At 44.8% G+C, this 26,372-nt stretch overlaps 1 protein-coding gene across 1 annotated transcript in view; it reads left to right on the top strand.

Annotated features, from left to right (window-relative positions):
- Nucleotides 1-11,882, top strand: part of LOC308336020 (retinal-specific phospholipid-transporting ATPase ABCA4-like) — a gene marked incomplete at both ends in the record, with an annotated part of 167,311 nt that extends 155,429 nt beyond the window's left edge. The window contains 8 exons of the mRNA XM_080793262.1: nucleotides 104-222; nucleotides 404-1,230; nucleotides 1,276-1,470; nucleotides 1,560-2,398; nucleotides 8,715-8,919; nucleotides 11,302-11,308; nucleotides 11,641-11,653; nucleotides 11,745-11,882. Of these exons, the coding sequence (XP_080649388.1) occupies nucleotides 104-222; nucleotides 404-1,230; nucleotides 1,276-1,470; nucleotides 1,560-2,398; nucleotides 8,715-8,919; nucleotides 11,302-11,308; nucleotides 11,641-11,653; nucleotides 11,745-11,882 (2,343 nt within the window). The remainder of the gene's footprint in view (nucleotides 1-103; nucleotides 223-403; nucleotides 1,231-1,275; nucleotides 1,471-1,559; nucleotides 2,399-8,714; nucleotides 8,920-11,301; nucleotides 11,309-11,640; nucleotides 11,654-11,744) is intronic.
- Between the last annotated feature and the right edge of the window lie 14,490 nt (nucleotides 11,883-26,372).

Below are 26,372 nucleotides of genomic sequence, written 5' to 3' on the forward strand. Positions count from 1 at the left end.
TGATTTGTAACATCAAAGGGGGGTGATTTGTAACCATCAATGTGTTTTGGTATGTCTAACGAACATATGCCCCCCCCTCTCCCCCCCCCCCCCCCCCCCCCAGGTGTTCGTGAACTTCGCCAAGCAACAGTCCAGAGAAGACGAGGCCGTCGTCCTGCATCCGAAAGCCGCCGGGGCGCGCAGAGAGGTCAAGGTCGCGCCCCTCAGGGTCGCGCCCCTCAAGTGAACGAACCTTGAGGTCACGCCCCTCAAGGGAACGGACCTCAGGGTCGCGCCCCTCAAGTGAACGAACCTCAGGGTCGCGCCCCTCAAGGGAACGAACCTCAGGGTCGCGCCCCTCAAGGGAACGAACCTTGAGGTCGCGCCCCTCAAGGTAACGGACCTCAGGGTCGCGCCCCTCAAGGGAACAGACCTCAGGGTCGCGCCCCTCAAAAGAACAGACCTCAGGGTCGCGCCCCTCAAGGGAACGAACCTCAGGGTCGCGCCCCTCAAGGGAACGAACCTCAGGGTCGCGCCCCTCAAGGGAACGAACCTCAGGGTCGCATCCCCTCAAGGGAACGAACCTCAGGGTCGCGCCCCTCAAGGGAACAAACCTCAGGGTCGCGCCCCTCAAGGGAACGAACCTCAGGGTCGCATCCCCTCAAGGGAACGAACCTCAGGGTCGCGCCCCTCAAGGGAACAAACCTCAGGGTCGCGCCCCTCAAGGGAACGAACCTCAGGGTCGCGCCCCTCAAAGGAACGGACCTCAGGGTCGCGCCCCTCAAAGGAACGGACCTCAGGGTCGCGCCCCTCAAAGGAACGGACCCCAGGGTCGCGCCCCTCAAGGGAACGGACCCCAGGGTCGCGCCCCTCAAGGGAACGGACCTCAGGGTCGCGCCCCTCAAGGGAACGGACCTCAGGGTCGCGCCCCTCAAGGGAACGGACCTCAGGGTCGCGCCCCTCAAGGGAACGGACCTCAGGGTCGCGCCCCTCAAGGGAACGGACCTCAGGGTCGCGCCCCTCAAGGGAGCGGACCCCAGGGTCGCGCCCCTCAAGGGAGCGGACCCCAGGGTCGCGCCCCTCAAGGGAACGGACCTCAGGGTCGCGCCCCTCAAGGGAACGGACCTCAGGGTCGCGCCCCTCAAGGGAACGAACCTCAGGGTCGCGCCCCTCAAGGGAACGGACCTCAGGGTCGCGCCCCTCAAGGGAACGAACTTCAGGGTCGCGCCCCTCAAGTGAACGAACCTCAGGGTAGCGCCCCTCAAGTGAACGAACCTTGAGGTCGCGCCCCTCAAGGGAACGGACCTCAGGGTCGCGCCCCTCAAGGGAACGGACCTCAGGGTCGCGCCCCTCAAGTGAACGAACCTCAGGGTCGCGCCCCTCAAGTGAACGAACCTCAGGGTCGCGCCCCTCAAGGGAACGAACCTCAGGGTCGCGCCCCTCAAGGGAACGAACCTCAGGGTCGCGCCCCTCAAGGGAACGAACCTCAGGGTCGCGCCCCTCAAGGGAACGAACCTCAGGGTCGCGCCCCTCAAGGGAACGAACCTCAGGGTCGCGCCCCTCAAGGGAACGAACCTCAGGGTCGCATCCCCTCAAGGGAACGGACCTCAGGGTCGCGCCCCTCAAGGGAACGGACCCCAGGGTCGCGCCCCTCAAGGGAACGGACCTCAGGGTCGCGCCCCTCAAGGGAACGGACCCCAGGGTCGCGCCCCTCAAGGGAACGGACCTCAGGGTCGCGCCCCTCAAGGGAACGGACCCCAGCAGAAGGACACAGGTCAAGGGAACGGACCTCAGGGTCGCGCCCCTCAAGGGAACGGACCTCAAGGTCGCGCCCCTCAAGGGAACGGACCTCAGGGTCGCGCCCCTCAAGGGAACGGACCTTGAGGTCGCGCCCCTCAAGGGAACGGACCTCAGGGTCGCGCCCCTCAAGGGAACGGACCTCAGGGTCGCGCCCCTCAAGGGAACGGACCTCAGGGTCGCGCCCCTCAAGGGAACGGACCCCAGGGTCGCGCCCCTCAAGGGAACGGACCTCAGGGTCGCGCCCCTCAAGGGAACGGACACAGGTCAAGGGAACGGACCCCAGCAGAAGGACACAGGTCAAGGGAACGGACCCCAGCAGAAGGACACAGGTCAAGGGAACGGACCCCAGCAGAAGGACACAGGTCAAGGGAACGGACCCCAGCAGAAGGACACAGGTCAAGGGAACGGACCCCAGCAGAAGGACACAGGTCAAGGGAACGACCCCAGCAGAAGGACACAGGTCAAGGGAACGACCCCAGCAGAAGGACACAGGTCAAGGGAACGACCCCAGCAGAAGGACCCCAGCAGAAGGACACAGGTCAAGGGAACGACCTCAGCAGAAGGACACAACGCGACACACATTGAAGTTTCGCCACAGTTTTGGGACGACGTGCCTCCAGTGACTCACTTTATAGTTTTAGTCACAATTTTAGTCACCTGGAATGTGTCAGTTTAATTCTACGGTTGATGTAGTCGACTGAAATTGTATTTTGGCGGGCCTCGATGCAGTCGCAATGACTGGTTTTACACAAGCTCACAACGCGTCGCAGTGGCTATTAGGGCACCTATACGGACGGTTGCAATTCGAAACTGGCCTCTGTAAAATCTGAAATCCCCCCCCCCCCTTTCCCCACACTGTATGTGTATCTTTTCCCTTTTTGCTTCCTATATGATGAATTCCTGTTCTGTTCTTTAACTACATAGAAGTGTCTATTTGTATGTCTCTAAATGTTTTGATGAATTGAACAATGTGGACCCTGTTGTAAACAAGTGTAACGCTTAATTGGGTCGTCCACTCACAGTTAACAGTCTTTGTATTGAGTTTGTGCTTGAAATGTTACTGTAATTCTACAAACTGTTAATAAATATTTCAATCAATCAATCAATCAATCCCCAGGTTTTGCGTTTGTGTTTTAATATAGCATCAACATCAGCTATATCCACTATAAACCGGCTATTTGAAACTAGACGATCTGTGGTGAAGAAAATATATTTTACCTGTCGGCTGTGAATAGCTGTAACACAGGTTGGACAGCTGGTGTGGGTGTCTGTCGGGATAGTGTCCTCAAGGGCTGCAAGGAAAGGTGGCCTAACACTGCAGCCACATGGTGCCACTGACCCCTTTCTCCTTTTCCCCAGGGCTGTCCCTGTAGCGTCAGGGGGGTCCCTGTAGTGTCAGGGGGTCCCTGTAGTGTCAGGGGGTCCCTGTAGTGTCAGGGGGGGTCCCTGTAGTGTCAGGGGGTCCCTGTAGTGTCAGGGGGGTCCCTGTAGTGTCAGGGGGGTCCCTGTAGTGTCAGGGGGGTCCCTGTAGTGTCAGGGGGGGGTCCCTGTAGTGTCAGGGGGGGTCCCTGTAGTGTCAGGGGGTCCCTGTAGTGTCAGGGGGGTCCCTGTAGTGTCAGGGGGGTCCCTGTAGTGTCAGGGCTGTCCCTGTAGTGTGAGGGCTGTCCCTGTAGTGTCAGGGGGGTCCCTGTAGTGTCAGGGGGGGTCCCTGTAGTGTCAGGGGGTCCCTGTAGTGTCAGGGGGGTCCCTGTAGTGTCAGGGGGGTCCCTGTAGTGTCAGGGGGGGTCCCTGTAGTGTCAGGGGGGTCCCTGTAGTGTCAGGGGGGTCCCTGTAGTGTCAGGGGGGTCCCTGTAGTGTCAGGGGGGTCCCTGTAGTGTGAGGGCTGTCCCTGTAGTGTCAGGGGGGTCCCTGTAGTGTCAGGGGGTCCCTATAGTGTCAGGGGGGTCCCTGTAGTGTCAGGGGGGTCCCTGTAGTGTCAGGGGGGTCCCTGTAGTGTTAGGGGGGTCCCTGTAGTGTCAGGGGGGTCCCTGTAGTGTCAGGGGGGTCCCTGTAGTGTCAGGGGGGTCCCTGTAGTGTCAGGGGGTCCCTGTAGTGTCAGGGGGGTCCCTGTAGTGTCAGGGGGGTCCCTGTAGTGTCAGGGGGGTCCCTGTAGTGTCAGGGCTGTCCCTGTAGTGTGAGGGCTGTCCCTGTAGTGTCAGGGGGGGTCCCTGTAGTGTCAGGGGGGTCCCTGTAGTGTCAGGGGGGTCCCTGTAGTGTCAGGGGGGTCCCTGTAGTGTCAGGGCTGTCCCTGTAGTGTTAGGGGGGTCCCTGTAGTGTCAGGGGGGTCCCTGTAGTGTCAGGGGGGTCCCTGTAGTGTCAGGGGGTCCCTGTAGTGGATTTTCCACAGCACCGGTCGGCATACATGGTCTTTCCTCTGAACTGCAGGAGGCAGGCTCTCTGGTCTCACAACTGGGTTTGTTGCCCTTGTTCCAGCACACTCCTGTCCAGTCTATCTTGTCGTTACTTGTACCTGAAAATATTGATCGTATCATTTTTTCTTTGTGTAATATGTAAGTCGCCACCTCCTGAAATATTTAAATAGCTTCCTTGAGGTATCCCTTTTCACAGGCCTTTTATCATGTCCTTCCCCACACTGCGATTTATATTACTACACAGAAAATAGCAAGGAAAGTCATTTGCTGCCTCACTATAGGCCCTGCAAAGGACCTGCGAAGGTATATTGAGCAACATTAGTGCTAGTACAAGAAATGATATAATAGCACGATGCAACATTGTCATTCTTGTTCAACATAACATAGTAGCCTACTGTAACTGTACGCACCGTTTCGTATACCCCACAGAAGGCCTGTAGTCCTGAAACTCCCTTTGAGTTTCTGGGAACTTTGCACCTTTTTTTGTCATATTCTGACAAACACTCCCATATAGGCTACAGACTTTGTCCACCTCCTCTCTGGACAGGGGCATCGTTGTCTTTTAGTTGGAGTATAAAGAACGCTGCAAAGTTCTGGACTGCTTGGAAAGCCCTCAGTATTGTCAGGTCCAACACAGTCCTACATCAAACAAAATAGTGTTAATGAAGTTTAAACATAAAAGAACAAAAAGTAAACCTATACATCATGAGTGGTGGAGGCTGATGCTGTTGATTGCTGTCCGCTGGCTGTGTCTTGCTGGGTTGCTGAGAGAGAGAGAGAGAGAGACAAAACATTAATGAAAATATAATGTTAACATTATAATGCTATGGGGAACACAAGACACGTTTACACCGACACAAGTTTAGTGTGAGTTCTGTGGACCAACACTAGAGGGCAGCATAGGCATAGTAGGTACTGCTGAAGTCAGTATCATGGTATCAATACTGCAATATAGATGTATACTTATTACTTTGTTACAAGTAAAAATCCCGAATTCAAAATGTGCATAAAAGTATACATAAATGCTGTATGTCTCATTTAAAGTTTTGACATGTATAATATACAGATCTTTTTTTAAAATAGCTGATCTACAAGCCTGCAATATGCATCGCAATGCGACTCAGGGGTCAAAACAGGTTGAGCTTGTAGATCGGCTATTTTTGCCACGACAGTATAGGCTATATGCAATGTGGCCCCTCTGGAGTGATTGTGGAAATATAGTGGCCCTCGCCATATAGCATCAAAGTTATAAAATAATAAAATAATACAGACTATAGGCTTTGAATTAAAAAAAATAATGAATCATTGCTAATATAACAGTGTACACTTTCAATGGAAAGAAAAAAGGCATACAGTTTGCTTTACGCTGTTTCCCATTCACTGTTACACAGAAGAAGAAAAAAATCACTCTGCAAATGATCATCACAATCAGAAATAAAACGCTCATTTAAGAGTTTCCAAATCCCTACAATAGGCTATTTGTTTTTAGACATCATAATTTGTCTTAAGGTGGACTGAGAAGCTACTTTAAAGGGACACTTCACCCTTTTTGCAAAAAGATATATGTTAATGACGTTTAGAAGCTTTAGAACACTTTCCTGGGGGTCTTTATGTGTGTAATATGTGGTTTTAGATATTTTAGATTGTAGCAGTGAGCCTGTTGTCTCTGATGTCATGGACACTGGGCTCACTTCCTTCTCAGTAAGACAGCTCTCCCCCCTTTCCACAAGGAGGAGCAGTGCACCAAAGAATTATGGGAATTGTAGTCCAGGAAGGTAGTGAGCCCAGTGTCCATGACATCAGAGACAACAGGCTCACTGCTACAATCTAAAATATCTAAAACCACATATTACACACATAAATACCCCCAGGAAAGTGATCTAAAGCTTCTAAACGTCATTAACATGTATTTTTTTGCAAAAAGGGTGAAGTGTCCCTTTAATAGTTTAGTAGTCACAGATCGATTTGATCAATTTACTTTACTATATGTGTGCGCATCTGTACGTGTTAATACAGCAAACATTATGCAAACATTATGCAAAACATGCAAAAACTACAAACGTGCAAACATCACTCAAAAGTACAACATGGTACTATAAGTGCATACATCACTCAAATGTATTAAAAGGTGAAGATGTGCAATGTAAGTGCAAACGTTACTCAGAAGTATAATATGGTACAACATGCAGTAAGTATACCTACCAGTAGTCTCTCAAGACAGACTGTTGCCTCGCGTCAACTAGTCTGTCGGCAAGCAGTAGAAAGAAACGTATCACTGGCCTACAAGTATGGACGCTGTAGTTCAGGAAGTCAGCCGCGCAATCACCCAATCACATTTAGTGGGCGGGATTTACATGTGTGTGCAGCGAGGACATTTCGTCCCACTGGAAGCAAACCTACACGCTTCCATTATTATTGAACATGGCTTCCTCTGGTCAACAAACACCAAATAAACCTATTACGAATGTATGTAGAGTTTGTGGAGATTATTTAAAGTATGGAGTAAAAGGACAAGTATTTAATTTATTCACAAATCAGGGATTGGAGACTAGTTTGGAAGCTATAACCGAAGAACCTGTTGTTGCAGACGATCCACTGAAATCGATTTGCTTAAGCTGCAAACAATTGTTGATGAAATATTCGCGCACCAAAGAAATTTTGGAAAAGGTTGGCGATTCGGTCAAAGAACTGTAGCCTATGACCGAAACAATGCTAGACATAAGCGTTGTGCAACTGCATCTCCATCTCACCTAAAAAAAAACGGGGAAGTCCTATCTAATGTTGTCCTATGTTGAACAAATAAGTGTAAACTCCGTCAAACTAAATGTAATGTAAACTGTGTACAGTACAAAGTATGAATAAAAGCGTTGGTTATGATTAAGTGTAACTTCAATCAAATGCGTTAATTGTGTTGTGTGCTAATATTTACGTTTCCCAACAAATGACCCCTTTATTTAAGCAACTTCAGAACAGTCCGTGACGTACAAATATAACGGACGTAAAACAAATGTATTTTGCAGTACAAATTAAAGTTATAAAAGCTTTGGTTTAGTGTTCAATCTGAAAGTGAATTGATTTGGAAACCGCGGGGGCTCCTTTTCACACTGTTTCACAAATCACATTAGGATACAAAGCCTTTCAGACGTGGTATTATCTATATTTTTGCTTTAAACTTTGAGAAGGGGTCCATTACGTTTTACAGGTCAACAAGGACCCATTATCTAGTCAGTGTAATCAATGAATATAAATCCTCTTAAATTAGCTACATTTATTGTCTAAATTTCAAATTGTGTTGCATATTTATAATAAACTTGATTTAATGGATGGTTGGGTCCATATGATCGTTTGACAGTACTAAAAGTACATTCAGTGTATTTTATTTTAGACACTAATCCCTTAAATACTCAGCACTTGATCAAAATGGGTGATCTATAAGGTCACAATACTATAGCACTGAGATGCATTGTGACTCGTGAGTTTAAAGCTGGCTGTTTTTCTGCATGCCATGATGCAACATGCATAAGTAGTAGTACACATGGTTAAATTGTATTTTCTAGCATTATTATGATTAAATGTTAATAAACGGCATGTTTTCAGAGTCTGTAGATGCATTCTGCCCAGCATATGCTGCAGAAATGCCTCGCTCCGTCAACATTTTCACTTGCTCTTCCATTATAGAATCAGTGGGCATATAACTAAAACGATAGCGTCCTTTAGCCATCTCTCTGGAAAGGCTTCGGAAAGTAGGGAACACACCGTTGGCCAAGCTTGATATACGAGGCTTTTTCCAAAACCAGTAGGTAAACATAATAAAACATCTCGTCGATCGATTAAATATTTCAAACAAATGTGCTGAAGCGGTTTGATATGTTCAACATTGTGTAGAACAGCAACTCTCCTTAGCACACAAGCAAAAGTTTCCTCCTCCGTTACATCCATGTTTTGTTCCGCAAAGGAATGGTTGAAAGTAGGAATGAAAACTGTGCGACACAGCGGTAGTAGTGGAACTCGGCGGAAAAGCAAGGGCCTTTTCCGGTTGATCGAAATTCTAAACAGACGTTGCCCCCAGAGTCTAATTTCGAGGAACAACAGCGGAGGCGCTGTTTTCCCGAATATTTGACGATGGGATTCTCAGATTGACCTACCAGTGCTTCCTTTGCCTCTGCAACGCCATGCCTTCACTTGCATGTGAATTATTTTGTTTTGACGGTACTTGTACTCTTCTACATTTTTAATAAAATATTAATTTAATCAATCAATCAAACCCATTAATTATAACACAGATATGCTATTATAACTATTGCTATTCATGTCAACATGCTCTCTGAGTCTCAATAATAAGTATAACTGCTGTTTAATCTAGCAGAAGAGGCAATTAATTGAACACAGTTTGGCACATCCATGGGTTTGAACCCATGGAATTATAGTCTTCGGATTCAAAGCGCGATGCCTAGTCCACTAGACCACTGAGGACGTTGCCAAAAAGGTCTGAATTGACTAGTTTAACCGTGACGTACCCGGAAGAGCCACTTCCGGATCTCACTCAAGGAAGCTCCACGTCTACAAGAAAATCGTGGCAAAAAACTCGCGGGCGTGGCCTCACACCGGAAGGAAGTGACACCCCCCCCCTCAAATACGGAAGAGACGCGTGGAGGTGGGTTTGGTCAGTGTTTGTTTGAGAAGTGCCACGTCTACACCATGTCCGTCGTCGTCGTCATGTCCGCAGCAGGTATGTTATTTAATACTTAACGTTGTTGTTGTTCAAACATCTGTTATCACTTATGATGTTACTTGTTGTGATGTTTATATATTATGTTCGTACTACTACTGTGTAAAACCGTGTTCCAGTAGCCGAATGCACAAACAAAACGAAACCAACTCGGTCCTCCACTGGGAGGAGAAACCATCGACTGTAACCATTCGGGTACTGGATCACGGTTTTATATAGTAGTAGTAACATATATAAACACAACAAGTAACTTCATAAGGGACATCTTTGAGCCACGGACTACCACTAATGTTAATAAGGCACAGTCACTAACCGCTCTCCTACAGTAATACATGCAAAACATCAACATGGTACAAACAAAGGATTAAAAGCAATCTTCTACATTCCGTTTTTTTGGGGAAATTAAGCAGATGCTTAACAATTAAACTATTGAGAGTGTAAAGATCTACTATTGGAGTCCATTTGGTTACCTAAATTAAATTGCTCTGTATTGTGACAGTAATCATTGTTATAGTGTGTGTTCAGTAAATGTGTTAAATAGCTCTATATTGTGACAGTAATCATTGCTATAGAGTGTGTTCAATAACAGTGTTACATAGCTCTATAGTGTGACAGTAATCATTGTTATAGTGTGTTCAGTAACAGTGTTACATAGCTCTATAGTATGACCGTTGCTAGTGCCAGTTGCTAGTGCCAGTTGCTAGTGCCATTTGCTAGTGCCAGTTGCTAGTGAGAGTTGCTAGTGCCATTTGCTAGTGCCAGTTGCTAGTGCCAGTTGCTAGTGAGAGTTGCTAATGAGAGTTGCTAGTGCCAGTTGCTAGTGAGAGTTGCTAGTGCCAGTTGCTAGTGAGAGTTGCTAATGAGAGTTGCTAGTGAGAGTTGCTAGTGAGAGTTGCTAGAGAGAGTTGCTAGTGCCAGTTGCTAGTGAGAGTTGCTAATGAGAGTTGCTAGTGAGAGTTGCTAGTGAGAGTTGCTAGAGAGAGTTGCTAGTGCCAGTTGCTAGTGCCAGTTGCTAGTGAGAGTTGCTAGAGAGAGTTGCTAGTGAGAGTTGCTAGTGCCAGTTGCTAGTGCCAGTTGCTAGTGAGAGTTGCTAGTGCCAGTTGCTAGTGAGAGTTGCTAGTTTCAATTGCTAGTGAGACATTGCTATAGTGTGTGTTCAGTAACAGTGTTAAATAGCTCTATATTGTGACAGTAATCATTGCTATAGTGTGTGTTTAGTAGCAGTGTTAAATAGCTCTATATTGTGACAGTAATCATTGCTGGGTCCGCGTCAATATGCCGACGGTCCATTGGTCCGATCGACAACCTACCTCAAACCCTCACCCTAACCCTAACCTCCCCCGGGGCAGACACCTAAACCTAACCACCCACCCTCTCCCGACCCCCAGCGCACCTCGGACCAATGCTCCTTCGGAGCAATGGTCCGTCGGATCATAGGGTGCTTCCCATCATTGCTATAGTGTGTGTTCAGTAACAGTGTTAAATAGCTCTATATTGTGACAGTAATCATTGCTATAGTGTTCAATAACAGTGTTAAATAGCTCTATATTGTGACAGTAATCAATGCTATAGTGTGTGTTCAGCAACAGTGTTAAATAGCTCTATATTGTGACAGTAATCATTGTTATAGAGTGTGTTCAGTAACGGTGTTAAATAGCTCTATAGTGTGACTGTTGCTAGTGCCAGTTGCTAGTGAGAGTTGCTAGTGCCAGTTGCTAGTGAGAGTTCCTAGTGCCAGTTGCTAGTGAGAGTTGCTAGTGCCAATTGCTAGTGAGAGTTGCTAGTGCCAGTTGCTAGTGAGAGTTGCTACTGCCAGTTGCTATAGAGTGTGTGTTCAGTAACAGTGTTAAATAGCTCTATATTGTAACAGTAATCATTGCTATAGAGTGTGTTCAGTAACAGTGTTAAATAGCTCTATATTGTGACAGTAATCATTGCTATAGAGTGTGTTCAGTAACAGTGTTAAATAGCTCTATAGTGTGACAGTAATCATTGCTATAGTGTGTGTTCAGTAACCGTGTTAAATAGCTCTATATTGTGACAGTAATCATTGCTATAGAGTGTGTTCAGTAACAGTGTTAAATAGCTCTATAGTGTGACAGTAATCATTGCTATAGAGTGTGTTCAGTAACAGTGTTAAATAGCTCTATAGTGTGACAGTAATCATTGCTATAGTGTGTGTTCAGTAACCGTGTTAAATAGCTCTATATTGTGACAGTAATCATTGCTATAGTGTGTGTTCAGTAACCGTGTTAAATAGCTCTATAGTGTGACAGTAATCATTGCTATAGTGTTTGTTCAGAGGTCAGAGGTCTCCCGGTCCCTCCAGCTTTTTGTTAAACAGAAAAAGCTTTTTCTGAAACTGCAATGTTATCCAATCAGGAACGCAGTCAGGATACAGATTAAACAAGTGGAATTGTAATGACTGTAACAGACACAAATAGAACTGGAACATTAAGCTCATAAATAGCTACTTTCTCCTGATTTTTTTTCTCGCCTTTTTATGTCAATCAATCAAGTCACCTTCATTCAAGTGATAGATTATATACAGGGGCATGCCATGTGGTCTACCTGCACAGCCTTTGTGATCTACTGGTAGATCACAATGTAAATGTGGGCACCCCTGCAATACAGGATTCCTGTCCAGAATTGTTTTATTAAATATAGAGGGTTTAAGTCGTTCTAAATGCGTGTGTTTCTTTTTCTGTCTTTCTTTCTTAGGACGGAGATCAAGGTAGACGGCTAGCCTGCCTGCAACTTGATTGAGGTGAGTAAACATTTATTTAACGGGTGTGGGTGTTGACCTTGGCTTTTGTGTTCTCCAGATGCTTTTTAAAGGAGAGTGTCCTGTCCAGTGTAACTCCAAGTTACATGGGGGGGGTATGGTTGGAGAGTTTGTGACCATCCCAAGTGACGCTCAGTTCTTTTTCCCTGTCTCGGTTCCTCAGGTGGAAGCTGCATAGTTTTGTTTTTGATAGGGTTGGGTTTCACATGGTTGTATTGTAGTAGCGTGACATTCCTTGGAGGGCACTTTCAAGGACAGACTCAATCTTCTGGAAGTCTGCTTGTTGGGTCGTAATGCAGAGGTCGTCGGCGTAGATGAAACGCTGGCATTCTGTGGGTAGTGGCTGGTCGTTTGTGTAGATATTGAAAAGGAGGGGGGCGAGCACGCTACCTTGTGGGAGGCCGTTCTTTTGGGCTTTCCATTTACTCCTCTGGTCATTTAACTGGACATAGAAGCGCCTGTTGTTAAGGAGGCTTTTCCTGACCATTGTGCGGTGTTGGACAGTGTCGTAGGCAGCAGAGAGATCTCTGAATGCTGCTCCAGTTATTTGTTTTCCCTCAAACCCATCCTCAATGTGTTGGGTGAGGTTGAGCTCTGTCCAGCACAGGAGCGGCTGGTACGGAAACCAGCTTGGTCTTTAGTCAGCTTGGTGTCTATGAGTGGCATGAGGCGTTGAAGTAGCAGCCTCTCTTGTAGGTGATGCAGAGGAGGGAAATGGGTCGGTAGCTCTTTGGGGATGATGGGTCTTTGCCAGGTTTGGGGATTGCAACCACTTTGGCCTTTTTCCAGACAGAAGGGATGGTTTTCTGTGCCATGCATGTATTCAGTATCCCCACAAGCCAGGTCTTTGCGTTAGGTTCCAGGTGCTGTATCATTTCTGCCAGTATGTCATCAATCCCTGCTGCTTTTCCGGGTTTCAACTTTCTCATTGCAGTTTCGAGTTCTTCTAGGTCGAAGGGTTTGGTTTGAGGGCTGGCTGATTGTGGTTGGTCTGATACCACTGTGCGATGGTATTCTCCTGTGGGTCGGCGGCGGTGTTGGTTAAGACTGTTGGCCACCAGTTGTGATGCAACAGAGTTTGCTGTAACCGTTGTGAACTATGGGTGGTGTTTTTTGTCATGTTGGTGTTCTCTATATCTTTTCGTCCTGGGCATGACGTTAAACTGTTCTGTTCGAGAGGACCGGCGACCCTCGAATGTAAACAGCCACGAAAGGAAACTATGTGTGTGTGAGGTGTTCTCTATCATTTAATTCCAGACTTTCCTTCGTTCATCCCCAACTTCACTGTCTATCTCCTGTGTTCTCCATTCATCTTGTGCGATACACAGTCGTCTGATGTGCGGGGGGAGGTGCCGGCTAGCGCATGAAGGCACGGGACAGGTGTTGTCTTGACACATCTCGTGATGATGCGACAGGTGTCATTTAGGGCTGTGTCGACCAATCTGGTGTGACATGATTGGCTCCAGCTTGAGCAGGCATACTCTGTTGGATGTTATTGTGGGTGTTGACTGTGGCTTTTGTGTTCTCCAGGTGTTTTTTGAAGGAGAGTGTCCTGTCCATTGTAACTCCAAGATACATGGTGGGTATGGTTGGAGAGTTTATGACCATCCCAAGTGACGCGCAGTTCTTTTTTTGCGTCTCGGTTCCTCATATGGAAGCTGCATAGTTGGGTTTGTGTATGTCTTTCTTTTTCTGTCTTTCTTTCTTAGGACGGAGATCAAGGTAGACGCCGTTGGAAGGCTCAACACAAGCCGATGCCCCTAGAGATCCATCACAAATCTTCCCTCAGGGAGCCCAGCAAGCCAGCTAGCCAGCAAGCCCTCCCAGTCAGCCAACGCAGCCAGCCAGCTCCGCCAGTCAGCCAGTGTAGAAAGTCAAGCTGCCAAGCCAGAGCATATCAGTCCTTGCAGTCAGCCATTGCAGCCATACCAGCCTTGCTCGGTCAGCTCAGCCAGGCCTCACTCGAGTCCTGGCTCTCTGTCTGCCTGGCCCGGTCTGCCCCACCCTGCCTTGCAGCAACAGAACCAGCAGGGCTGATAAGCCAGTCAGCTCAGAATGCTAGCTCAGCAGCAAGCCCAGACTGGCCAGCTGGGCTGGCTTGCTGAGCTCGTATATCTCAATATCACAGCCAGTCCCCCTCATCCTCATTGTGCTCTACCGCCCTCCTGGAACTCTCGGGAACTTCCTGGAAGAACTAGACTCTCTGATGAGCTCGTTTCCGGAAGATGGCACCCCTCTGATTCTACTGGGTGACTTCAACCTTCCTACCGCAGAGAAGTATCTTCCCGTTACATCCCTTCTGGCCTCATTTGACCTCTCCCTATCTCCCTCCCCTCCCACTCACAAGGCTGGTAATGTTTTGGACCTTGTGTTCTCCAGAGCCTGCTCTCCCTCCACACTCTCTGTTACCCCCTTAATTAGGTCTGACCACCACTTCATAACCTTCTCCCTCTCTCTCTCCACCCTCCCGCCTAAACCTATTAACCCTCCGAACGTCACCTCTCGACGCAATCTCAAGTCCCTAAACCCCTCCTCCCTCTCATCCTCCATTCTCTCCTCTCTACCCTCCCTGGAGTCCTTCCTCTCCCTCTCACCTGACACTGCAACCTCATCCTTCCTCTCCTCTATCTCATCTGCATTCGACAAACACTGCCCGCTCTCATCCAGGCCAGCTCGCTCATGTCCACCGGCTCCCTGGCTATCTGAAACTCTCAGATCTGAAAGAACACCTCTAAGGGCAGCCGAAAGAAAGTGGCACAAGACAATGCTACCAGATGACCTTTCCCACTTTCACTCACTCCTCTCTGCCTTCGCCCTCTCACTAACCACTGCTAAAACCTCTTTCTACCACACCAAAATCCAATCCTGTACTTCTAACCCAAGGAAGCTCTTCTCCACTTTCTCCTCCCTCCTTAAACCCCCTCCCCCCACTCAACCATCATCCCTCACTGCTGATGTTTTTGTCAACTACTTCGAGAAGAAGGTTGATGATATCAGCAGCTCCTTTCCTCCCCTCCCACATAAAGTGGCATCTGACTCAACCAACACTAACCCCAACATACCATGCATGTCCTCCTTCTCTCCTCTTTCCCCAGACGAGGTCTTACAACTAGTAACATCCTCTAGACCTACCACTTGTCCTCTTGACCCTGTCCCGTCTCCAATCTTCCAGACCATCGCACCTGATCTGCTCCCCTTCATCACCTCCATCATCAACACCTCAGTAACCTCAGGCTGCGTCCCATCTGCCCTCAAGTCAGCCAGAGTAACACCACTCCTCAAGAAACCAACTCTTGACCCCTCAGATGTCAAGAACTACAGACCGGTATCACTCCTCTCATTTATTTCTAAAACCATTGAACGTGTTGTCTCCAACCAGCTCTCTCTCCATCTCTCACAGAACAACCTGCTGGATCCCAACCAGTCCGGATTCAAGAAGGCCCACTCCACAGAAACTGCCCTGCTGGCAGTCACAGAAGCACTACATGCTGCCCAAGCTGCTTCCCACTCTGCAGTACTGATTCTCCTAGACCTATCGGCAGCATTTGACACAGTGAACCACCAGCTGCTCCTAGACACCCTAGCGGATGTAGGCATCGGTGGAACGGCACTAAAGTGGTTCTCCTCCTACCTCACCGAACGGACCTACCAGGTTTCCTGGAAAGGTCTGTTATCATCCCCCCGAACCCTCCAAACTGGGGTCCCACAGGGATCTGTACTTGGTCCCCTCCTTTTCTCACTGTACACTAAATCCCTTGGCACTATCATCTCTGCCCACAATATATCCTATCACTGCTACGCCGATGACACACAACTGTTTCTATCCTTCCCCCCTTCTGCCACTCAGGTGGAAGAGCGCATCACGGCATGCCTGGCTGACATCTCACAGTGGATGTCCTCCAACCACCTCAAGCTGAACCCAGACAAGACTGAGCTTCTCTTCTTCCCAGCTAAGTCCTGCCCTATGCGGGAGTTAACTATTTCCGTAGACAACGCCCTGGTAACGTCTGTCCCAACAGCCAGGAATCTTGGTGTTGTCCTGGACAGTCAGCTCTCGTTCAAAGCTCACATCACAGCTGTCACTCGATCCTGTAGGTTCACACTCTATAACATACGACGAATTAGACCGTTCCTCACCCAGGAATCAGCCCAGCTCCTAATCCAGACAACAGTCTTGTCAAAACTTGACTATTGTAACTCCCTCCTTACTGGCCTACCAGCATGTGCACTTAAGCCTCTCCAGCTGATCCAAAATGCCGCAGCTCGCTTGGTCTTCAACCAGCCAAAATTCTCACATGTCTCCCCCCTGCTCCGCTCCCTCCACTGGCTCCCGGTCGCTGCCCGCACAGAATACAAAACTCTGATGCTGGCATTCAAAGCAACCAAAGGTATGGCTCCCCCATATCTTGCAAGTATGATTGAACCCTACAAACCCGCTAACGCAGGGAAGCTGGAAGTACCCTCACTAAAAACGCCGGGACAACGCTCCACACGTCCCAAACTCTTCTCCCTTCTGGCTCCAAAACTGTGGAATGCACTTCCCATGGCAGTCAGAACTGCAGCATCACTCCCAATCTTCCGCCGTAGTCTGAAAACCCACCTTTTCAGACTCCATCATGGCCCACAGCACTTACTCTACCCTAGATAGCACTTCTGTAGACTTAGATAGCATTTGAAACAGACTTATAGCATGTTATGTAGACAGCACTAGAATTGCATTGTATATAGTCATAGCACGCCATAGTACATATGTATAACATAGTAGTATATATGTATAGTTTATACGTATACGTTTCATTATATAGATATTCCACTGTTACTTTCTTAGCTTACGCATGTTTCATGATGAATGTTTTTATGTGATGTATTCCCATGCTTTTGTTCTTGCTTAATGTAAGTCGCTCTGGATTAAGAGCGTCTGCTAAATGCCTAAATTGTAAATTGTATTCTGAGCTGGCTGGCTTGCCACTCCGGCTTGTTCTGTTGCTGCAGGGCGGGGCAGACCGGGCCAGGCAGACAGAGAGCCAGGCCTCGAGAGAGGTCTGGCTGAGCTGACTGAGCAAGGCTGGTATGGCTGCAATGGCTGACTGCAAGGGCTGATGTGCGCTGGCTTGGCAGCCTGACTTTCTACACTGGCTGACTGGCGGAGCTGGCTGGCTACGTTGGCTGATTGGGCGGGCTTGCTGGCTAGCTGGCTTGCTGGGCTCCATGAGGGAAGCTTTGGGATGGATCTCTAGGGGCATCGGCTTGTGTTGAGCCTTCCAACGGCGTCTACCTTGATCTCTGTCCTAAGAAAGAGAGAAAAAGAAAGACACACACAAACTCAACTATGCTTCCACATGAGGAAGGCAGGCACCAGCTGACTGCATGCTTGCCTTTGTGTTCTCCAGGTGTTTTTTGAAGTGTCCTGTCCAGTGTAACTCCAAGTTACATGGGGTGGGTATGGTTGGAGAGTTTGTGACCATCCCAAGTGACGCTCAGTTCGTTTTTCGCGTCTCGGTTTCCTCAGGTGGAAGCTGCATAGTTGGGTTTTTGATGGGTTGGGTTTCAGGTGGTTGTATTGTAGTAGCTTGACATTTCTTGGAGGGCACTTTCAAGGACAGACTCAATCTTTTGCAAGTCTGCTTGTTGGGTGGTAATGCAGAGGTCGTCGGCCTAGATGAAACGCTGGCATTCTGTTGGTAGTGGCTGGTCGTTTGTGTAGATATTGAAAAGGAGGGGGGCGAGCACGCTACCTTGTGGGAGGTCGTTCTTTTGGGCTTTCCATTTACTCCTCTGGTCAATTAACTGGACATAGAAGCGCCTGTTGTTGAGGAGGCTTTTCCTGACCATTGTGCCGTGTTGGACAGTGTCATAGGCAGCAGAGAGATCTCTGAATGCTGCTGCAGTTATTTGTTTTCCCTCAAACCCATCCTCAATGTGTTGGGTGAGGTTGAGCTCTGTCCAGCACAGGAGCGGCCGGGACGGAAGCCAGCTTGGTCTTTAGTCAGCTTTGTATCTATGAGTGACAACGAGGCGTTGGAGTAGCAGCCTCTCATAGAGCTTGTAGGTGATGCAAAGGAGGGACATGGGTCGGTAGCTCTTTGGGGATGATGGGTCTTTGCCAGGTTTGTGGATTGCAACCACTTTGGCCTTTTTCCAGACAGAAGGGATGGTTTTCTGTGCCATGCATGTGTTCAGCATCCCCACGAGCCAGGTCTTTGCGTTAGGTTCCAGGTGCTGTATAATTTCTGCCAGTATGTCATCAATCCCTGCTGCTTTTCCGGGTTTCAACTTTCCCATTGCAATTCCGAGTTCTTCTAGGTCGAAGGGTTTGGTTTGAGGGTTGGCTGATTGTGGTTGGTCTGATACCACTGTGCGATGGTATTCTCCTGTGGGTCGGCGGCGGTGTTGGTTACGACTGTTGGCCACCAGTTGTGATGCAACAGAGTTCGCTGTGACCGTTGTGAATTATGGGTGGCTCCCAGAGGTCCTTGATCCCCATGGGGTCCAACAGTGTGGTCATTGAAGCGTGCACACACAAATGCACATATGCACCTACACACGCACAGGCACACATGCGTATGCACACCTGGACCTGTAAATTAACAACACAAAAACTAAGGCACTGGTGTCGGACTTCTGGTTTACCGGAACGGGGTTCAACTCCCTGCAGTGCCCTGCTCAATGTGTTGTATTTACATGGTTCATTGGTCCATGGTCTCAGGTCATTGAGCGGTGCGCTATATAGACAACGCTATATACTGTTATTTTTCATGTTGGTGTTCTCTATATCTTTTCGTCCTGGGCATGACGTTAAACTGTTCCGTTCGAGAGGACCGGCGACCCTCGAATTTAAACAGCCACGAAAGGAGTTGTTATTTAGGGCTGTGTCGACCAATTTGGTGTGACGTGATCGGCTCCAGCTTGAGCAGGCATACTCTGCTGTAGAGAAATACAGGGCCATGGCAGTTGCACTGATTGTTTGTGGGTCTGCGTCCCACTTGGAGTTCACTAGTTTTCACAGGATGTTATTGTGGGTGTTGACCGTGGCTTTTGTGTTCTCCAGGTGTTCTTTTTTGGAGAGTTTGTGATGCTCAGTTCTTTTTTTGCATGCTATAGCACGCCGTTTTTCATCATTTTTGACGATTTGACAAAAATGACAAAATGAAAAAAACGATGGGTTATAGCCCATGTTTATGAAATTTTGAAAAACAAAGTTAGCCTTGTTTCTCATCATTTTGGACAATGGGCTATAGCCCATATCGTACGGCATACTATAGCGCGCCGTTTTTCATCATTTTTGAGGATTTGAAAAAAATGACAAAATGACAAAAACGATGGGTTATAGCCCATGTTTTTTGAAATTTTGAAAAATAAGTTAGCCTCGTTTCTCATCATTTTGGACCATGGGCTATAGCCCATATCGTACGGCATACTATAGCGCGCCGTTTTTCATCATTTTTGAGGATTTGAAAAAAATGACAAAATGACAAAAACGATGGGTTATAGCCCATGTTTTGAAATTTTGAAAAAAAAAAGTTAGCCTCGTTTCTCATCATTTTGGACCATGGGCTATAGCCCATATCGTACGGCATACTATAGCGCGCCGTTTTTCATCATTTTTGAGGATTTGAAAAAAATGACGAAATGACAAAAACGATGGGTTATAGCCCATGTTTATGAAATTTTGAAAAACAAAGTTAGCCTTGTTTCTCATCATTTTGGACAATGGGCTATAGCCCATATCGTACGGCATACTATAGCGCGCCGTTTTTCATCATTTTTGACGATTATAAAAAATGACGAAATCACAAAAACGATGGGTTTTAGCCCATGTTTTTGAAATTTTGAAAAAAAAAGTTAGCCTCGTTTCTCATCATTTTGGACCATGGGCTATAGCCCATATCGTACGGCATACTATAGCGCGCCGTTTTTCATCATTTTTGAGGATTTGAAAAAAATGACAAAATGACAAAAACGATGGGTTATAGCCCATGTTTTTTGAAATTTTGAAAAATAAGTTAGCCTCGTTTCTCATCATTTTGGACCATGGGCTATAGCCCATATCGTACGGCATACTATAGCGCGCCGTTTTTCATCATTTTTGAGGATTTGAAAAAAATGACGAAATGACAAAAACGATGGGTTATAGCCCATGTTTTTGAAATTTTGAAAAAAAAAAGTTAGCCTCGTTTCTCATCATTTTGGACCATGGGCTATAGCCCATATCGTACGGCATACTATAGCGCGCCGTTTTTCATCATTTTTGAGGATTTGAAAAAAATGACAAAATGACAAAAACGATGGGTTATAGCCCATGTTTTGAAATTTTGAAAAAAAAAAGTTAGCCTCGTTTCTCATCATTTTGGACCATGGGCTATAGCCCATATCGTACGGCATACTATAGCGCGCCGTTTTTCATCATTTTTGAGGATTTGAAAAAAAATACGAAATTACAAAAACGATGGGTTATAGCCCATGTTTTTTGAAATTTTGAAAAATAAGTTAGCCTCGTTTCTCATCATTTTGGACCATGGGCTATAGCCCATATCGTACGGCATACTATAGCGCGCCGTTTTTCATCATTTTTGAGGATTTGAAAAAAATGACGAAATGACAAAAACGATGGGTTATAGCCCATGTTTTTGAAATTTTGGAAAAAAAAAGTTAGCCTCGTTTCTCATCATTTTGGACCATGGGCTATAGCCCATATCGTACGGCATACTATAGCGCGCCGTTTTTCATCATTTTTGAGAATTTGAAAAAAAATACGAAATTACAAAAACGATGGGTTATAGCCCATGTTTTTTGAAATTTTGAAAAAAAGGTTAGCCTCGTTTCTCATCATTTTGGACCATGGGCTATAGCCCATATCGTACGGCATACTATAGCGCGCCGTTTTTCATCATTTTTGAGGATTTGAAAAAAATGACGAAATGACAAAAACGATGGGTTATAGCCCATGTTTTTGAAATTTTGAAAAAAAAAAGTTAGCCTCGTTTCTCATCATTTTGGACCATGGGCTATAGCCCATATCGTACGGCATACTATAGCGCGCCGTTTTTCATCATTTTTGAGGATTTGAAAAAAAATACGAAATTACAAAAACGATGGGTTATAGCCCATGTTTTTTGAAATTTTGAAAAAAAAAGTTAGCCTCGTTTCTCATCATTTTGGACCATGGGCTATAGCCCATATCGTACGGCATACTATAGCGCGCCGTTTTTCATCATTTTTGAGGATTTGAAAAAAAATACGAAATTACAAAAACGATGGGTTATAGCCCATGTTTTTTGAAATTTTGAAAAAAAAGTTAGCCTCGTTTCTCATCATTTTGGACCATGGGCTATAGCCCATATCGTACGGCATACTATAGCGCGCCGTTTTTCATCATTTTTGAGGATTTGAAAAAAATGACGAAATGACAAAAACGATGGGTTATAGCCCATGTTTTTGAAATTTTGAAAAAAAAAAGTTAGCCTCGTTTCTCATCATTTTGGACCATGGGCTATAGCCCATATCGTACGGCATACTATAGCGCGCCGTTTTTCATCATTTTTGAGGATTTGAAAAAAATACGAAATTACAAAAACGATGGGTTATAGCCCATGTTTTTTGAAATTTTGAAAAAAAAAGTTAGCCTCGTTTCTCATCATTTTGGACCATGGGCTATAGCCCATATCGTACGGCATACTATAGCGCGCCGTTTTTCATCATTTTTGAGGATTTGAAAAAAATGACGAAATTACAAAAACGATGGGTTATAGCCCATGTTTTTTGAAATTTTGAAAAAAAAGTTAGCCTCGTTTCTCATCATTTTGGACCATGGGCTATAGCCCATATCGTACGGCATACTATAGCGCGCCGTTTTTCATCATTTTTGAGGATTTGAAAAAAATGACGAAATTACAAAAACGATGGGTTATAGCCCATGTTTTTTGAAATTTTGAAAAAAAAGTTAGCCTCGTTTCTCATCATTTTGGACCATGGGCTATAGCCCATATCGTACGGCATACTATAGCGCGCCGTTTTTCATCATTTTTGAGGATTTGAAAAAAATGACGAAATGACAAAAACGATGGGTTATAGCCCATGTTTTTGAAATTTTGAAAAAAAAAAGTTAGCCTCGTTTCTCATCATTTTGGACCATGGGCTATAGCCCATATCGTACGGCATACTATAGCGCGCCGTTTTTCATCATTTTTGAGGATTTGAAAAAAAATACGAAATTACAAAAACGATGGGTTATAGCCCATGTTTTTTGAAATTTTGAAAAAAAAAGTTAGCCTCGTTTCTCATCATTTTGGACCATGGGCTATAGCCCATATCGTACGGCATACTATAGCGCGCCGTTTTTCATCATTTTTGAGGATTTGAAAAAAAATACGAAATTACAAAAACGATGGGTTATAGCCCATGTTTTTTGAAATTTTGAAAAAAAAGTTAGCCTCGTTTCTCATCATTTTGGACCATGGGCTATAGCCCATATCGTACGGCATACTATAGCGCGCCGTTTTTCATCATTTTTGAGGATTTGAAAAAAATGACGAAATGACAAAAACGATGGGTTATAGCCCATGTTTTTTGAAATTTTGAAAAAAAGGTTAGCCTCGTTTCTCATCATTTTGGACCATGGGCTATAGCCCATATCGTACGGCATACTATAGCGCGCCGTTTTTCATCATTTTTGAGGATTTGAAAAAAATGACGAAATGACAAAAACGATGGGTTATAGCCCATGTTTTTGAAATTTTGAAAAAAAAAAGTTAGCCTCGTTTCTCATCATTTTGGACCATGGGCTATAGCCCATATCGTACGGCATACTATAGCGCGCCGTTTTTCATCATTTTTGAGGATTTAAAAAAAAATACGAAATTACAAAAACGATGGGTTATAGCCCATGTTTTTTGAAATTTTGAAAAAAAAAGTTAGCCTCGTTTCTCATCATTTTGGACCATGGGCTATAGCCCATATCGTACGGCATACTATAGCGCGCCGTTTTTCATCATTTTTGAGGATTTGAAAAAAAATACGAAATTACAAAAACGATGGGTTATAGCCCATGTTTTTTGAAATTTTGAAAAAAAAGTTAGCCTCGTTTCTCATCATTTTGGACCATGGGCTATAGCCCATATCGTACGGCATACTATAGCGCGCCGTTTTTCATCATTTTTGAGGATTTGAAAAAAATGACGAAATGACAAAAACGATGGGTTATAGCCCATGTTTTTGAAATTTTGAAAAAAAAAAGTTAGCCTCGTTTCTCATCATTTTGGACCATGGGCTATAGCCCATATCGTACGGCATACTATAGCGCGCCGTTTTTCATCATTTTTGAGGATTTGAAAAAAAATACGAAATTACAAAAACGATGGGTTATAGCCCATGTTTTTTGAAATTTTGAAAAAAAAAGTTAGCCTCGTTTCTCATCATTTTGGACCATGGGCTATAGCCCATATCGTACGGCATACTATAGCGCGCCGTTTTTCATCATTTTTGAGGATTTGAAAAAAATGACGAAATTACAAAAACGATGGGTTATAGCCCATGTTTTTTGAAAATTTGAAAAAAAAGTTAGCCTCGTTTCTCATCATTTTGGACCATGGGCTATAGCCCATATCGTACGGCATACTATAGCGCGCCGTTTTTCATCATTTTTGAGGATTTGAAAAAAATGACGAAATTACAAAAACGATGGGTTATAGCCCATGTTTTTTGAAATTTTGAAAAAAAAGTTAGCCTCGTTTCTCATCATTTTGGACCATGGGCTATAGCCCATATCGTACGGCATACTATAGCGCGCCGTTTTTCATCATTTTTGAGGATTTGAAAAAAATGACGAAATGACAAAAACGATGGGTTATAGCCCATGTTTTTGAAATTTTGAAAAAAAAAAGTTAGCCTCGTTTCTCATCATTTTGGACCATGGGCTATAGCCCATATCGTACGGCATACTATAGCGCGCCGTTTTTCATCATTTTTGAGGATTTGAAAAAAAATACGAAATTACAAAAACGATGGGTTATAGCCCATGTTTTTTGAAATTTTGAAAAAAAAAGTTAGCCTCGTTTCTCATCATTTTGGACCATGGGCTATAGCCCATATCGTACGGCATACTATAGCGCGCCGTTTTTCATCATTTTTGAGGATTTGAAAAAAAATACGAAATTACAAAAACGATGGGTTATAGCCCATGTTTTTTGAAATTTTGAAAAAAAAGTTAGCCTCGTTTCTCATCATTTTGGACCATGGGCTATAGCCCATATCGTACGGCATACTATAGCGCGCCGTTTTTCATCATTTTTGAGGATTTGAAAAAAATGACGAAATGACAAAAACGATGGGTTATAGCCCATGTTTTTGAAATTTTGAAAAAAAAAGTTAGCCTCGTTTCTCATCATTTTGGACCATGGGCTATAGCCCATATCGTACGGCATACTATAGCGCGCGGTTTTTCATCATTTTTGAGGATTTGGAAAAAATGACGAAATGACATAAACGATGGGTTATAGCCCATGTTTTTGAAATTTTGAAAAAAAAGTTATCCTCGTTTCTCATCATTTTGGACCATGGGCTATAGCCCATATCGTACAGCATACCATAGCGCGCCGTTTTTCATCATTTTTGAGGATTTGAAAAAAATGACAAAATGACAAAAACGATGGGTTATAGCCCATGTTTTTGAAATTTTGAAAAATTGATTTTTGGAAAATGAGAATCAATTCTGAATCGGACAGCATTAGAATCGCGATTCTAACTCGAATCGATTTTTTTTGACAGGCCTAGTTATAACCCATGTTTTTTGAAATTTTGAAAAAAAAAGTTAGCCTCGTTTCTCATCATTTTGGACCATGGGCTATAGCCCATATCGTACGGCATACTATAGCGCGCCAAATTTTTCATCATTTTTGAGGATTTGAAAAAAATGACGAAATGACAAAAACGATGGGTTATAGCCCATGTTTTTGAAATTTTGAAAAAAAAAGTTATCCTCGTTTCTCATCATTTTGGACCATGGGCTATAGCCCATATCGTACGGCATACTATAGCGCGCCGTTTTTCATCATTTTTGAGGATTTGAAAAAAATGACGAAATGACAAAAACGATGGGTTATAGCCCATGTTTTTGAAATTTTGAAAAAAAAAGTTAGCCTCGTTTCTCATCATTTTGGACCATGGGCTATAGCCCATATCGTACGGCATACTATAGCGCGCGGTTTTTCATCATTTTTGAGGATTTGAAAAAAATGACGAAATGACAAAAACGATGGGTTATAGCCCATGTTTTTGAAATTTTGAAAAAAAAAGTTATCCTCGTTTCTCATCATTTTGGACCATGGGCTATAGCCCATATCGTACGGCATACTATAGCGCGCCGTTTTTCATCATTTTTGAGGATTTGAAAAAAATGACAAAATGACAAAAACGATGGGTTATAGCCCATGTTTTTAGAAATTTTGAAAAAAAAAGTTAGCCTCGTTTCTCATCATTTTGGACCATGGGCTATAGCCCATATCGTACGGCATACTATAGCGCGCGGTTTTTCATCATTTTTGAGGATTTGGAAAAAATTACGAAATGACAAAAACGATGGGTTATAGCCCATGTTTTTGAAATTTTGAAAAAAAAGTTATCCTCGTTTCTCATCATTTTGGACCATGGGCTATAGCCCATATCGTACAGCATACTATAGCGCGCCGTTTTTCATCATTTTTGAGGATTTGAAAAAAATTACGAAATGACAAAAACGATGGGTTATAGCCCATGTTTTTTGAAATTTTGAAAAAAAAAGTTAGCCTCGTTTCTCATCATTTTGGACCATGGGCTATAGCCCATATCGTACGGCATACTATAGCGCGCCATTTTTCATCATTTTTGAGGATTTGAAAAAAATGACGAAATGACAAAAACGATGGGTTATAGCCCATGTTTTTTGAAATTTTGGAAAAAAAAGTTAGCCTCGTTTGTCATCATTTTGGACCATGGGCTATAGCCCATATCGTACGGCATACTATAGCGCGCCGTTTTTCATCATTTTTGAGGATTTGAAAAAAATGACGAAATGACAAAAACGATGGGTTATAGCCCATGTTTTTGAAATTTTGAAAAAAAAAGTTAGCCTCGTTTCTCATCATTTTGGACCATGGGCTATAGCCCATATCGTACGGCATACTATAGCGCGCCAAATTTTTCATCATTTTTGAGGATTTGAAAAAAATGACGAAATGACAAAAACGATGGGTTATAGCCCATGTTTTTGAAATTTTGAAAAAAAAAGTTATCCTCGTTTCTCATCATGTTGGACCATGGGCTATAGCCCATATCGTACGGCATACTATAGCGCGCCAAATTTTTCATCATTTTTGAGGATTTGAAAAAAATGACGAAATGACAAAAACGATGGGTTATAGCCCATGTTTTTGAAATTTTGAAAAAAAAAGTTATCCTCGTTTCTTATCATGTTGGACCATGGGCTATAGCCCATATCGTACGGCATACTATAGCGCGCCGTTTTTCATCATTTTTGAGGATTTGAAAAAAATGACGAAATGACAAAAACGATGGGTTATAGCCCATGTTTTTGAAATTTTGAAAAAAAAAGTTAGCCTCGTTTCTCATCATTTTGGACCATGGGCTATAGCCCATATCGTACGGCATACTATAGCGCGCGGTTTTTCATCATTTT

Source organism: Protomyctophum bolini (genome assembly GCF_963924005.1).
Source record: "Protomyctophum bolini genome assembly, chromosome: 21".
In the NCBI taxonomy this organism is placed as follows: domain Eukaryota; kingdom Metazoa; phylum Chordata; class Actinopteri; order Myctophiformes; family Myctophidae; genus Protomyctophum; species Protomyctophum bolini.